The 15,015-nt window shown below is 37.5% G+C and overlaps 2 protein-coding genes and 1 long non-coding RNA gene across 4 annotated transcripts in view; all 3 read left to right on the top strand.

The window, feature by feature from the left end:
• The window catches only part of LOC147507374 (FAD-linked sulfhydryl oxidase ERV1-like), a 63,512-nt gene that overhangs the window by 4,125 nt on the left and 44,372 nt on the right, over positions 1-15,015 (top strand). The window lies entirely within an intron of this gene.
• LOC147507382 (receptor kinase-like protein Xa21) lies at positions 440-1,955 on the top strand. The gene is made up of 4 exons (XM_086596267.1): positions 440-474; positions 561-816; positions 916-1,414; positions 1,663-1,955. Exons 1-4 carry the CDS (start codon positions 440-442, stop codon positions 1,953-1,955), a joined length of 1,083 nt encoding a protein of 360 aa, XP_086452393.1.
• On the top strand, positions 2,304-5,063 carry LOC147507381 (uncharacterized). The gene is made up of 3 exons (XR_015216188.1): positions 2,304-3,464; positions 3,990-4,666; positions 4,751-5,063. It is a non-coding gene; the product is annotated as an uncharacterized LOC147507381 (long non-coding RNA).

Below are 15,015 nucleotides of genomic sequence, written 5' to 3'. Positions count from 1 at the left end.
GTTCTTTGTTCATGAAAATACAAAAAAAAAAATGATAGTTTTTTGCCACTCACAAGTGTGTCATGTGTATGTATTCTCATGTTTTTTTTTTTGCCAAAAGATAATTGATTAATAAATAAAATGAAAAGGTTACAAAGATTGACTTACAGTTCAGACTAGGCTACTAGCATTATCATTGCTATATATTACACCCATTACTGAAGTACGTAGTGTGAGGGTTTTCAATCCTATGTAAGTAGTCAGGCTTCCCATCCCACCACATGTTTGTATCATTAGGAAGAGTTGCACCAAACTTGGAGAGGCAATAAGCACCAAAGTTTGTCTCTCTCCAAGTAGATGTAACATGCATTGATCCACTCTGCATGCTATTTTAGGACATTCCATAGTGCCTTGAGCTTCAAATGCACCCAGTCAGACTGAAAGACAAGTGCCATTGAAGATGAGTCAGTCTCTACCCATATATGTAATATCAAGGTTTGCTGTAATTTCCCATGAGAAAACTACGCAAAGAATAGGAGACTTTGTGGAACACCTTTGAAGGCCTGCACGGGACGCAACAGGAAATCTCATACTACAGTTATCATCGGGTCTGCAGTTGCAGGGCTGATTGTTGCATCTTTAGCTGTGGGTGGTGTTGTATTCTTCTATTCTAGTAAGGTGGTTAAGAAGAAGAAGGAAGAAGACCTAGAAGGAAACAAATGGGCCAAGAGCATCAAGCGAACCAAAGGCATCAAGGTTGTATTCCTTATGTTCTGCTTGAAGAAGAAACCAAAGGAAAAACCACCAACATATCAATTTATGGGAGATATCAAGACGGTTTCTTACTATGATCTTCATAAAGCAACAAATGGATTTTCTTTGGAAAATTTGATTGGTATGGGAAGCTACGGATCTGTGTACAAATGAATTCTCCAGCAAGATGAATGTCCTATTGCTGTGAAGGTACTCAACCTCACGAAACCTAGAGCATCCAAGAGTTTCATTGCAGAATGTGAAGCTTTGAGAGAAATTCGTCATCGAAATCTACTCGAGATCCTAACAGTTTGTTCAAGTGTGGATTCTAATGGTAATGATTTTAGAGCTCTTGTTTTGAAGTTCATGCTTAATGGAAGTCTGGAAAGATGGTTGCATACAAGTTCAGATGGAAAAGATGTACCAAAAAGTTTGAACCTCTACCAAAGATTGGATATAGCAATCGATGTAGCTTCTGCTTTGGATTATCTTCAAAACAAATGTGAAAGACCTATTGTTCATTGTGATCTAAAGTCAAGCAATGTTTTTCTGGATGAAGACATGACTTCTCACGTGGGGGATTTTGGGTTAGCAAAGTTTCTGTCCAAGAGCACTAGCAGTTCCAACAAAAACGAAAGTAATTCAATTGCTATTAGAGGCACTATCGGGTACATTCCTCCAGGTACATCTTTTTATTACTATCACTAATTTGTTGCTGATTCCATTTTACATACTACGGAGATAAATTGTAATTAAATGATAAAACTATGTTTTAATTAAGTTTTGTATACAGAGCTTGGAGAATTTTGACCAAATCAATTTATGACTAACAAGTCTATCAATGAACTGCGGAGTATGGCATGGGTGCTCGGGTGTCTGCACATGGCGATGTGTATAGCTATGGTATACTTTTGCTAGAGATTTAAACAGGAAAGAGACCAACAGATCACATGTTTAAGGAAGGGATCACTCTGCATGACTTCTCTAAAATGGCTTTACCTCAACAGGTGATGGACATCATCGACACCCGTTTGCTAGAGGAAAATACTCAGACAGAAGTTTCCAGTAATCCAGTAAATGGAACAATTGACTGCATAAGTCGCATACTGAGAATTGGAGTAGCATGTTCAGAGGAACTAATGATTGAGAGAATGGACATCAAAGATGTCATCAAAGAATTGCATTCAATCAAAGAAACACTTTCCGTTGGAACTCAGCAATAGGAATGAACTTTCTGCTTATTATTCCAGCACATACAATTAGTTGGGGGGTTTATAGGTTTAGAAGTGCATAAATATGTACGTTTTATCATTTTGGTGCAAGGTATGTAATCTGTTTTGTTGTTATCTTTTTTTCAGTATCTTCATAAGAGACAGGAATTTCTTCATACTAATCTCATGGCCTTGGACCTATTATCGTGAGCATCCAACTGCTAAAAGAGTTTAAACCTTATTAAGACAACTATTGCCGGTGAACAAACGGGAAACCATTCATCGCATATACGTATAATATAGAGTGCCACCATAACAAATATAACCAACAGTGATGACGGGCCACTAGATCTTTGTTAATTCGATCACTGGAAAATAGAGAAATAACCTGTTTGAAAGTAATACACACAAAAGAGGTAGACATAACACATAAGGTACATACACAGCACCATATTCAAACAATTGTAAAGCAATAGCCGTACCCTAAGCCCAAAAGAAACATAAAACAACAGCAGACGCCAAGTGCCAAGTGCCAAAGAGACCCACAAATAAGTTTGACACTGATAAAAATTTACCATGTGGATCAACAGGCCTTCTGGTTTTCATCATGTCAGTAGGTAAACCTTAAGCATAATCCTATATAAAAGTAAATAATTCATAATAGATTATTACAATAAACATGAAGAGCAGAAAAATCTAGATTCATTTCTTCTCTTTTCTGTCAGATGGTAGTCATTTAATCTTAACATATAGAGTTTAATCTATCTAATAAGATAGGGTTTTTTTTTTCACTAAAAGACAAAATTATAATAAAGGACGGTCCAGATCTGTTTGAGAGAAATCTAACGGTAGAGATGCGGGTTTCATTTTAACGATACCATTTGGCTGAGAACAAAGGCTGTGAGCGTCCAGTATACAGTTTTGATTCTGGGCCACCATTTGCAACATCAAAGGAAGAGTTTTGTGTTGTTTGGTACGATTCCCTTACTCCTTGGTACGATTCCCTTACTCCCAAACAAGGAGAAACTTGGTTACGCGTTTGCAACTGATGGGGAAAGTGGTGTACTTATGAACCCTGTTTGCAAGAGCCATCCAGCTTTTACTGTTGAAGGAAGTTGCATTCATTGAAGCTTTTACAGTAGCCATCCAGCTTTTACTGTTGAAGGAAGTTGCATTCATTGAAGCTTTTACATCTTTTACAGTTGCCATCCAGCTTTTACTATTGAAGGAAGTTGCATTCATTGAAGCTTTTACAGCTTTTACAGTATGATGTTCAGCAGTATGATGTCCCTTTAAGGTTGTATTTGGGGGATAAAGCTTACAGTATTTAATTTCAAGCTTAATCCCTTTAAGGTTGCACATTTTGTTTTTTTAATTTCAAGCTTAATCCTCACCATCCCTCAACAGTTTCTCCAACAGCACAAATCCTCACCATCCCTCAACAGTTTCGATACATTGTTTTCAAAGCTCTGCCTTGAGGATCAAAAGAATTTGAAATATAATTATTTCGGCATTTTAGAGGTACGATTACAATCTCTATTTGAGTATCTATCTATTGAATATCATTTTGTTTGGATTGGATTTTAATTTAGCTTGGTTTTTGTTGTTTAGTGTTTGATTAGTTGGATTAAAATGAGCTGGTTGCTATTCCGTTGTTAGATTTGGGTGTTTTGATGTGAGTTATTTGAAAATGTTAGATTTGGTTGTTTTGTTTGGATCTTTGCATTGGTATTAACTTGAGATTGTTTTTCTTAGTGTTAGTTGATACATTGTACTGCTTGCATATTGCGATTTGTTAAGTGATTGTTTTGATTCGTGGTGCGCTGATTTTAATTGCGATTTTAATTGGATCTTTGCATTGGTGAAGAATGGCTTCCGTTTGGTATTCGCGGCTTCCGTAAGTTCGCATTTAATTATATAATTGTATCTCGATGCTTTTTAATTAGGTGTCCAACAATTTACTACTGTGAGTCTTCGCCGTGTTCTTTGATTATAGCTCCATTTTGATTATTTAACTTTGCATTTTTGTGAATTGATGCTTCCTAGGCAATCATGGTTAAAGAGCGCATGGAAGAGAGAGGAAGGGAATCGTTTGTTCACCTAGTCAATTCCATAGCACGCCATCCTATTGAACCTCCCAATCTGGTATATGTGCCTCCACATTGAAGAAATGTTGTGCGTCCTAATCTATATGTGCCTCCTAATCGAAGATCAACTGCGACTCCCAATGTTTTATTTGTTGTGTCTCCTAATCGAAGATCTAATGCGGCTCCTAATAGGTTATCCGTTGTGCATCCTAATAAAAAATCTCCTGAGGCTCTTAATAGGTTATCTGTCGTGCCTCCTAATCAAAGATCTCCCGCGGCTCTTGATAGATTATCTGTTGTGCCTCCTAATCGACAATCTCCCGCGGCTCCTAATGTCTTATCTGTTATTTCTCATCATCGAATATCTACTGTGCCTCCCAATCTCTTATCTACTGTGCCTCCCAGTCAAAGCTCTATTGTACTTCCTAATCGGAGATCTATTGCACAACATTTTCGAAGAGAAAAAGATATTGATCAAAGGACTATAGCAGAACAAAATCGGAGACGGAGGGAAAAAGACGTCATATTTGATTACATATCAGATTCCTTTAAGAAAACGAGGTCAACGCACGAAGTTGGGTCCTCTTCATCTATCATGGAAGATGTTACAATGCAAAGTTGTGAGGATAATACTATGTAAGTCAAGTGTTTAAATTCTCACTCTTATGTTAGGTTTCAACATAACGTAAAGCGTGATATATCATAGGTCTATTTTTGCAGTGATCATGATATAACTGGATTTGATGAAAGTGAAGAAGAAATTCTTAATCCTCATAGAGGCCATGTGCTTCCTGCTCCAAATCGCCGCCACTTTCTAGGAAAGATGGATGTTCTCTGTCCATTTTGTTCGGCCTTTCATTGGAAAGATGAACAGTTATCAAAATCAAGGCGCAACCGACCTTTATTTGGAACTTGCTGTTTACAAGAAAAAGTTAAGCTACCACTTCTTTCTCCACTGCCTCCGGCACTTAAATCTTTATTCGAAGGATCTAATAAACGTGCAAGATTATTCCGTGAGCAGATTCGGCAATACAATGTGATGTGTGTAATGCCTTTACCGGTCTTGGTTGCAAATTTAACGATGATCGTGTGTTACATGGGCGTGGTCCCACCTCATTCACTTTGTTCATGGGGAGTTGCGGCACCAAATCGGTTCATTGTTGCTTTGATCCCCGGGATGGAACCTAAGTTTTCACAACTTTATATTTATGATCCCCTAGCTAATTTTGATCACCGCCACAATCGCAACCCAAATTTGTCAAGGGAAGTGTTGAAAACTATACAATACAAGAAACTCTTCTCCAGACCCACAAGTTTTGTGATATCTATAAGCAAGCATTTGAGGTTTTAACGAAAATGCTTCGAAATAACAATGTTCCTGGTCCATCTACACTATGATCCGCGTTAGGATGATAGGTAAAGGTACAATCTTCCCGCCGGTGATGAGATCGCAGATGATATTGCCCGGAGATGGGAGTAAGGTTGATGCCATGCGTGATATTGTAATTTCTTGGTGAGAGGGCATGAGTTAAACGGATAAGCGAATGTCATCCCGCTTTATTGCCTTTGCATTATGTTCTTTTCTCGTTTCCTTATGGGGATTTGGGTTGGTCACCGATTTAAAGTTGTGGGGCGCCAAGAGAAATGCTCCAAGCAATGCAAGACTCACCTAATTATTGTATTCGCCCTACCCGTTTGTTTGAGCGACCCGCGGAGTACTCATCTATCTTGCTAGGTGTAAATTGTTGCATGAATTTTTGGTTGATGCTTGGGCTGCATATGAACGAACCGGGCTGCGATACATTAGACTAAATCAAGACACCATCCGTTAGGATGTGTACAAGTGCTTGATGATGTTGCACTTGAGGGATTAAGTCCTAATCAAATTGGCTAACGGTTCATTTTGCCTTCCTCATGTTGGAAGTCCAAGGCACATGTACGAGAGATTTTTCAGATTCAATGGCTATCACCCGGGCTTATAAGCACCTCGGATATTTTTTCTCACGGTGGCTTAAACCCTAATTGGCGGGAAATTAAAGATGCTAAAAGGAACACCAAACTTCGACACTTCCGGCTTGAAATAGTTGCGCGGTATTCGAAATGAAACGAAAAGCAATTATGAAAGAAATTTTGAAAAATGATATCTTCGGTCGGTGGTTGCATATGTCTATACCATTGAATTTCAAAGCGTGGTCTTCCACACATACATTGCCTTTTATTTCTTAGCATGATGACAAGATTCAAAAACAAATGAGCAAGTTGATAAATTTGTATGTCTTGAATTCGGACCAGAGCACCCACCCTGCATTGTTTGAAACAGTGAAGAAGTGCATGGTTCATGGCCCCTGTGGTGATCGAGATCCGAGTGCTTCATGTATGGAAAATGGTCGATGCACTAAAAGCTATCCAAAAGAGTTTGTGGAGAAAACAATTATGGATAAAAAAGGGTATTCCATTTACCAAAGGCGCGACACTAACAAGAAATATTTTGTGAAGAGGAAGAATAAAATGGTTAAAGTTGATAATGGAGATGTTGTTCCCTACAATACATATCTGTCTGAAATGTTTGATTGCCATATCAACGTTGAAGTTTGTGCATTGTGTCAAGCTGTTAAATATATTAACAAGTACATCTACAAAGGCTATGACAAAGCAAATAAATGGTGGTGGCGGGAACAAATGATGAGATTCGAGAATATATCGATGCAAGGTACATTGGACTAAAGGTGCATGACATCTATTTCAAATCCAATGCATAAAGAGTTTCCAAGTGTCCAACGATTGGCTTTCATTTGGAAAGTATGCATAGGGTTGTTTTCAATAGCAAAGAGCCCATGGATGCAATTCTTGCCCTGAGCGAGACCAAACTTGAACACCGATGACTTTCTTTAAGCGTTGTCTTTGAAGATCCGTGATGCGCGTGCATATACCTATCAAGAGTTTCCACGACACTATGTTTTCCACAAAGACTCTCAAGAGTGGACTCCTAGGACTCGGGGACCTTCCATTGGTAGGATGTATTTTGCAAGCCCCATCTTTGGGGGAGCGGTTTTATCTACGCTACTACTTACTTCGTTGTAAAAGGGCCTACCTCCTTTGCATATCTTTATGAAGTCGGTGATACCATGTACAACACATACAAAGAAGCATGTATTTCCCGTAATATTGGAAGTCGATGATGAGTGGATACAATGCCTAGAAAGAGGCGGCGATAATGAAAAATGGATATCAACTGCGGAGGTTGTTTTGTGTAATTCTTTTAGAGTGTCATCCGCTACTGACGGATCTACTTTGGAGCAAATTTGCATGAATATATGTGATGATCTTGGACCGGCTTCAAACAAAGCCACGGCATCGGATCAGTGATGAGCAAATAACGATTACGACTTATATCACGGTGGAACAAGTCCTTTAGAATCTGCGGGAGGACATTGGAAAATTTCTAAAAACTTGAACATGCTAATTTCAAATTAAATAAATTACTAACAAGAACCTCACCTTTCAATAGGATACATCCACCTATCTTGCTGGTCCTCAAGTATGCCTCCACGTGGCAAGTGGATAGCCAAATGGACCATTACATCAAAAGAATGCGGGGAGGAAATATTTGTTCGAGCTTACAAAGTATCACGCAATGTCCTTTTCCATTTCTCTAATACTTCCAATTTTAAAGTCTTGCAACATAACTCTTTAAAGAACATTCCCAACTCAACCAATGCAATGGCTATATCATTGGGCACAAAACCACGTGTATTGCAATTGGGAGAAGTTGTTTGCAAGAGCACATGATACGGTCATGACTTTTCATTCTGTTATCTTACCATCTTTAGCATTTGCACATCTAGAAATGTTAGATGCATAGCCATCGAAACTTCACCGACTTCAACCACTGCAGAAAAGATTTTTTTCTCAAGATGACAATGTGTAGCATCTTTGTGCATTACAAACTTATCACCTCTTGGGATTAGATGCAACTCTTTTCTTATACCCCACACGGCCAAATCTAATCGAGCTTTTCTTGAATCTTTTGTTTTGCTATCTATATCTAACAATGTCCCCACTACATTGTCACGGATGTTCTTCTCAACATGCGTAACATCAAGTTGTGTCATAGCTTAAGAGTGTCCCAACACGTAACTCAAAATATGCTTTTCTTTGACCGATTCAACTCCATCTCAAGACGCTTTCTCTTCTTGTTAGGCGGCTTTTTCGAATTCGAAGAGGTTCTACATGGTTCACTGTGATAACAATTCATCCCTAGACAACTCGTAGGTGGCAACCTGCTCTCCACTATTTCCATCAAATAGAAGTGTTTGCCACGAGTTTCCAAAGGATGCCTTGTCGCGAAAACGACGATTGGCCATATAACACAACTTTTCGCCATTCTTTAAATACATGAAAAGCGTATCCTTGTTACCAATTAGGGCAAACCCGGTTTCCTTCGTTCTCAAACCCGATAAATTACCTAGTCTTTGGAAAATCATTTTATAGTCCATAACAACTGCAAAGATGCAACAAAATGTTTTCCTTTGCTCTCTTGCATCATGCGTCTCCACCCATCATTCCATAACTCTTTAGTTCATCAATCAAAGGTCGTAAATAGACATCGATATCATTCCAGTGATGTAGGCCACGGGATCGGTAAAGAGGGGCACATGAAGGTGAATGGTTCTTTCATACACTTCCGCGATTGGTAAATTATATGGCATAACCGATGCGCCACATACTATATTGGTCGCTCATATTGCCAAGCGGGTTAAATCGTAAACGCGAGACCAAAGGCCGAACATTCGCGAGGATCATTGGCAAACCACTCATGTTCCTTGTCAAAATCACCCCAAGCTTTAGAATCTGGCACGGGTGTCTAAATGCGTTCTCCTCATGCTCGAGTTTTTCTTTATGCCATCTCTTATCTGCAGACATTAACCCTCGACATGAATAGCCTCTTGAGCCTTGGTTTTAAGTGGAAAATGTAATGCACCACGTGGTATTTTTTTAGTCTTGCCTTCAAGACTTGATACCTCGGCTCATTACATTACGGACAATTTTGAAGATTTTCATTTTCTTTCCAAAACAACACACAATCATACTTGCATGCATGGATTGAGATATAACCAAGTCCCAAGTTACGCATTAATGCCTTAAGCCTGCGTAATGGGACTTTGGGAGATCTCACCGCCAGCAATATTGCTTTAATCAATTGGAGAATCATAGTGAATGATTTGTTACTCCGCCGATTAATTATCTTCAAATGAAACAACTTCCGCGACACAATCTAACTTTGAAGATTTTACAACACGGATACAAAGGTTGGACGTGCTTCACTCAAAAGTTCATCAAATGGATCTATATTACCTCGATTCCCTATGTTCCACATTAGGCACCCGGATTATCAATGTGTATTGGAGCTACAAATCTTCAAACATGTCATCCAAGTCCATCAAACTGTACCCCTTCACCAACATCATCGTCATCATCGTCACTTTGTTCCTCATAGTCTTCTCCATGAAAAACCCAACGGGTGTAATTCTTGTCCATGCCGTAAAGGTCTAGATCGTCTTTTACCTCGTCGATGTGCTTGTAATTCCTATTTTTGCATTGTTTGCATGGACATCTAGTCCTTCCCATTCTGTCTGTATGACCACGAGCAATCTCAACAAAATCTATAATTCCTTTTTATAGTCGGGGCCTAAACCTATTAGGGATTGCATCCAACTCTTATCCATTTCTAGTAATCAAAGAAGAAAACATGAATCAAGTATGTTGCACCTTTAATAAATATGGCAAAGGAAACATATCTCACCAAAGGAAAAAAATACTTGTACCGTAACATGGTAGAACAAAACAACACTACTAGATTAAAATGAGGGAAAAATATCAAAGATCACTTTCGATCTATTATCATACTTAAGGTGGTATGAATAATTGAAACTATCGTATAAGGACAATTTGACTTGCTGCATCCACAATATAACTTATATTTGACTTGCATCCAAATTTAATCATAAAAGATAAGAAATGTATATATCTTATTTATATAGTAGCTCTTCATGACTACTTCTCAAGCTAATCCCTAATTCCTTTTTGATACCGGCTAAAACCTATTTGGCAATTGCATCCAACTCTTATCCATTTCCGTGTTCCCTACCTCACGAGATAATAATTGTATATCACAAAATAAGAAAACCCAAATATTTAAACTAACCAAGGACGATCCATTAACAATCCAACTTCCTACACCACTATTGATAGAAATTAATTTAGGCATGCATATAAGAATATCACGAACAATTACGGAAACAATGTGTAATTTAACTTCACAAAGTGGTCTTGTATTCAAGATTGCATTCAACCCGGACTTCTCGTCCTTAAAATGCATACACATGATAGAAAGATTGAAAAGCAACCAAAATCAGAGAAAAAGGGCCGACCAATCATCAACGTAACTTCGGTTCTAATACATAAGTCATCTTAGCAAACATGCACACACGTTCACGGAAACCAACAAGCACATAATTCACCCATAAGCTCATTGTATATAACTATGGCAGTTCACGGAAACCAGTTTTTTCCAATAGTTATGGCGGTTTATTAGATTTACAATTTTTTCAATCAAAATAGAAATAGTTAAATTAAATACACTACAAGAGAGGAAATCTCATTGTATATAACTAAACCAAGTGCCTAATAAGAGCCTGTTATGGTGGAGATGCAAGTGCAAGTGCAAATGGGGATTTAGTGGCGTTATGTTCAAATTTCCTCCTTAGGTTCTTATAAGAACAAAGGAGAGGACGGATGATCCTACAAGCGACAAATGCTTGTAGCTGATGTTCCATCAGCTCAAAAGAAAAAAAAAAAAAAATCCATCAAGTTAATATGATACATAATAGCAGAATTACAAATACTAAAAATGCTAGCAAGATGATTTAGAATAGCGATTATAGAAGCGAAGCGAGGTGACGAGGATATACCTTTAGCTGAATCTAAAGATATGTAAAGGTATGCTCTAATTCACTAGTGTTCAATATACTTTCCATCTTTTGTATCTAACATGTGTTTCGTGTTTGTGTGCATGTATTGGATTTTTGGCTTTCTTTATTGGTTACGTGCAATTTAATCTGCGAAGGCTTTTACTCGTATATTTGACCGTTCCTCGATATTGAATATATGAAAATATATATCTCGAGTTCAAAGGGCATGATATGGCTTCGCTTCATATCGGGTTCGCAGGGTAGTGATCTTGATCCCCAAGTAATCCATAGGTCTGAGGTAATTACCTTGTCTATTCCACTTGTTTACCAGCATAATCACTTCAAAATAGAAAGTGGCACAAGAACTTCAACTAGTGAATGAACACAGAGAAGTTGTCATCACCCCGTGTAGTTGCATAGTTTATCGTATGACATTATCTTGTTCACCTTAGATCAATAGTATCAAGATTAAATTCCCTTAGCATATGAGTCCTTATATGTGCATTTATTAATTTACGGGGAAGGGTGGGGGTGAAATTTGGGGCTGGGAGTTGATCTTTTAGCTTAGATAGTTGACGGACTTTATCTTAGACCTCTGGCTCTATAAAGCCTTAGGCTCAGTTACGCTTCATTTTATATATGTTACTTGGTAAATAGTTCCCATATATTGGAATGGTTCCTGTAACTCAAACTCTTATATTATGAGTTGGTTATTGAAGTGACTTCTACTCTTATACACGGATGAACTCTTTCATCATTTCTAACTAATAGCCACAACTCTGCAGATGCATTTGTATTTTGTTTTCTTTAGTCAAATTTTCATATAATCTGATTTTGCATAATACCATAATTATCTTAGACTTGCTTAATTTTTTTTCCAACTAGTGTACCATGTGTTGATATCGATCATCTTGCCATTACACTTTATTTCTCAATGCGTTTCTTTATATATACTTGATGGTTATTCTTGTCTTTATTTTATGGTCTACATTTGTTTTATACTTACTTTTTCTTCTGCATATACTATTCTGATGGTTATTTGTTCCTAAGATTAGTATCTCTTATTCTTTATTCACCAGTTCAATCAAACATGGGCCTTCTTCCATATGCAAGTTTTCAAGTGAAAAGTTCGTAACAAAAAGGGTGGTTTGGTATGGCACCATCTATGTAGACGCATTGATGAGATACTTAATTGCGATAAACCACTTTAGGATGGAGATGGAATGTTGGAGATGCTGAATTTGGTAAAAGTCATCCCACGGGTCAAGTAGATGTGTATTTTTTACTTGATGAAGCTCCTCGACTCTCCTACCTTTAAAATTAAAGATTGTACATTTCTTTTCTTATGAGTTTTGAGACATCAAATTTAGTCTTATATGTAAGCAAGTACATATGTAGTATTTTGTCTAAGTGTTTAGAGAGTAAACAGTTAAAGTTGCATTTATCTCTACTTTTGGATGTCAAGCTTTTGTAAACGTCAAGTTATCTTGATATTTTGGTATTTTAATGGAAATTTGGTGCAAAATGAAAATGAAGTTGTGAAAGTGTGATTTGTGTGCTTGTTACAACAGGTTTTAATGGAAATTCTTGCAGGGGGAAAAAGAACAAAAACAAATTCCAAAAGGATGGCCATGGGCGGGATGTAATTTCATAATTTTTGAAGACAACAAAATAAACTAAGCAACCGCCAAAAACCGTTGAATATTTTCAATTAACCATGGCTTCAAGCAGTTGTATTATTTGAAATTAACTACAGTAAAAATGGCTGTCGATTTATTTAAATAAAAGCAACGGTTAGTAGCGATCATTAATGAAAATGATAGCTTAATTTAAGGAGGGCTATTGCAATGGTCGATAGCCATCATTTTAAACCATTTAGGACGGTTAGTGGCGTTGCAAATTGAGAATTCTAACATTGTGTTAGTATTGTAATATCACTAAAGAAAGACTACCACAAGCCTCCACCCGACCTCGAATGTTGAAAAGCTTTACTAGAACTTATCGGTGAGTTATTCCAAAAGGCAGGGAATGCCTAGATTGGGTCTTGTTAGTTAAGATCTCCGGTAGAGAAACTACTAATGAAATATATCGGACCTTGCCTCTAGATAATCTACAACAACTAAAAAACACTTGAGACCTTTCTTAAATATAACTATCAATTGTTCAAAAGTTCAATTCTAAAATATAGCTACCAATTGTTCATAACTACTAAAATTGCATTACAACAAACAAAAGTTCAATTTTAATCTAAAAAATATACAAGCTAGAGAACATGAAAAGGCTACGAAATAAGTTCTGACTTCAACCTATTTTCCTTGTTGCAAGTGTTTAAGTTGAGGACTGAACCAAGTTTTCAAACACACTCTATTACATTAAGTTGCAAAGATCGAGGAATCAACAAAATTAGCCAAAATAAAATAAGACATATAAGGTTCTCACTTGTAAACTCAAAACCCAAATTCACATGCACACGTTATAAACAAGGCACCACTTACAATCGTTGAAATCATTTACAAACCTTAATTGACCTAAAGAAAAGTGAAGGAAAGATTCATACCATACTTTTCTACTTTCAAACACTTTTTCTATTAGTGATATCCATATCCAAAAATTGACTCAATATTTTAAAAGTCGGTCATTTTTTTAATATCTTCTTAGCAATAGGGTCATGGTTGGGAAACTAAGGTCTCCCTTCTATTTCAATATGCTCTAGCAAAAAGAGAACCATATATAAAAGCTGACTCAAGTATGGAATGAGCCACCACTCTTCTTTCTTGATATCATAACTTTACATGTATAGTCATGCAATTTGTTCTTTAACCCGATAATACCAATATTTTTTTACAATAGTATGGCATGGTTCATATATTGCATAACAAGAATATTAAAAGGCAAGCGCTATTCCCATAGAAAGATTGATATTATTGGAAGAGGAGAAAGGGTGTGAAATATCATCTGTTGTGGGAAGTAGGGAAAAGTAACAATGGAAGAAGAGAATGCTTATTGTTACTACCGTGATCAAGAGTTTGAAAATGAGGATGTACTTGATAGGCATCGAGAAATCAACCCATTTCAAATGCCGGCCTTTATTATGAGCAGTTTTTAAGCGTTGGTGGAATGGCTATTCGTTATTCAGGACTCACGGGGAAACTCAAACTACTAACAACAACTCTTCAATGGCACCAACATTAATTTTCACGAGAATTTGTTTGAAGCGTGACTGTTGTGCCGTTCAAGGCTCAAAACTGAGTGTTGTAGTCCACGAACTTTGACTCCGAGGAAGCTCATTCAGTTATAGAATGCGTTAAGGGCTCTTAAGGAGAGAGAGAGGAGCAAGGCTGCCGATTCTAAACAGGTTAAGGCGCCATCCGGTTATAGTATTGAGGAGGTGGAATAGAAAAATTCGTGAATCAAGGCACCGCTGCGTCCGTCGATGATTGTCTTATGGATGTCTTGAAAAAGATACCACAAGATGTTTCATCAGACAAGTCCTCTTGATTGACTAATTGGTAATCTTGTATGTTATAATTTCGACCTGAAGTCGGCTACCGATAGGTGTTAGTCTATCTCTTTGAAGTTATGCGAGGTCTTGATCGACCTATTTGTGTCGGTCAAGGCTCAAAACCGAGCATTGTAGTCCACGAACTTTGACTCGGGAAGCTCATTCAGTTATGGAATGCGTTAAGGGCTCTTAAGGAGGAGATAGGGGCTAGGCTACGATTCTAAAAGCAGTTAAAAAGCCATCACGGGTTGTAGTATTGAGGGAGGTGGAATAGAAAATTTTGTGAATCAAGGCCATTTCGTCCGTCCATGATTGTCTTATGGATGTCTTGAAAGGGATACCACAAGATGTTTCATCGGACAAGTCCTCTTGATTGACTAATTGGTAATCGTATGTTATAGCCGACTGAGTCGACTCTACGACAAGTGTTAGTCTATCTCTTTGAAGTTATGCATATATTTCACTTATGTTAAAGCTTGACTGAATAGCTTTACCTTAGTAGCAAGCGGTCT

The sequence above is a fragment of the Coptis chinensis genome, chromosome 3 (genome assembly GCF_015680905.1).
Source record: "Coptis chinensis isolate HL-2020 chromosome 3, ASM1568090v1, whole genome shotgun sequence".
NCBI classification, from domain to species: Eukaryota; Viridiplantae; Streptophyta; class Magnoliopsida; order Ranunculales; family Ranunculaceae; genus Coptis; species Coptis chinensis.
Note: the sequence above shows the minus strand (reverse complement) of the source record. Positions and strands in the feature narration are given on the sequence as shown.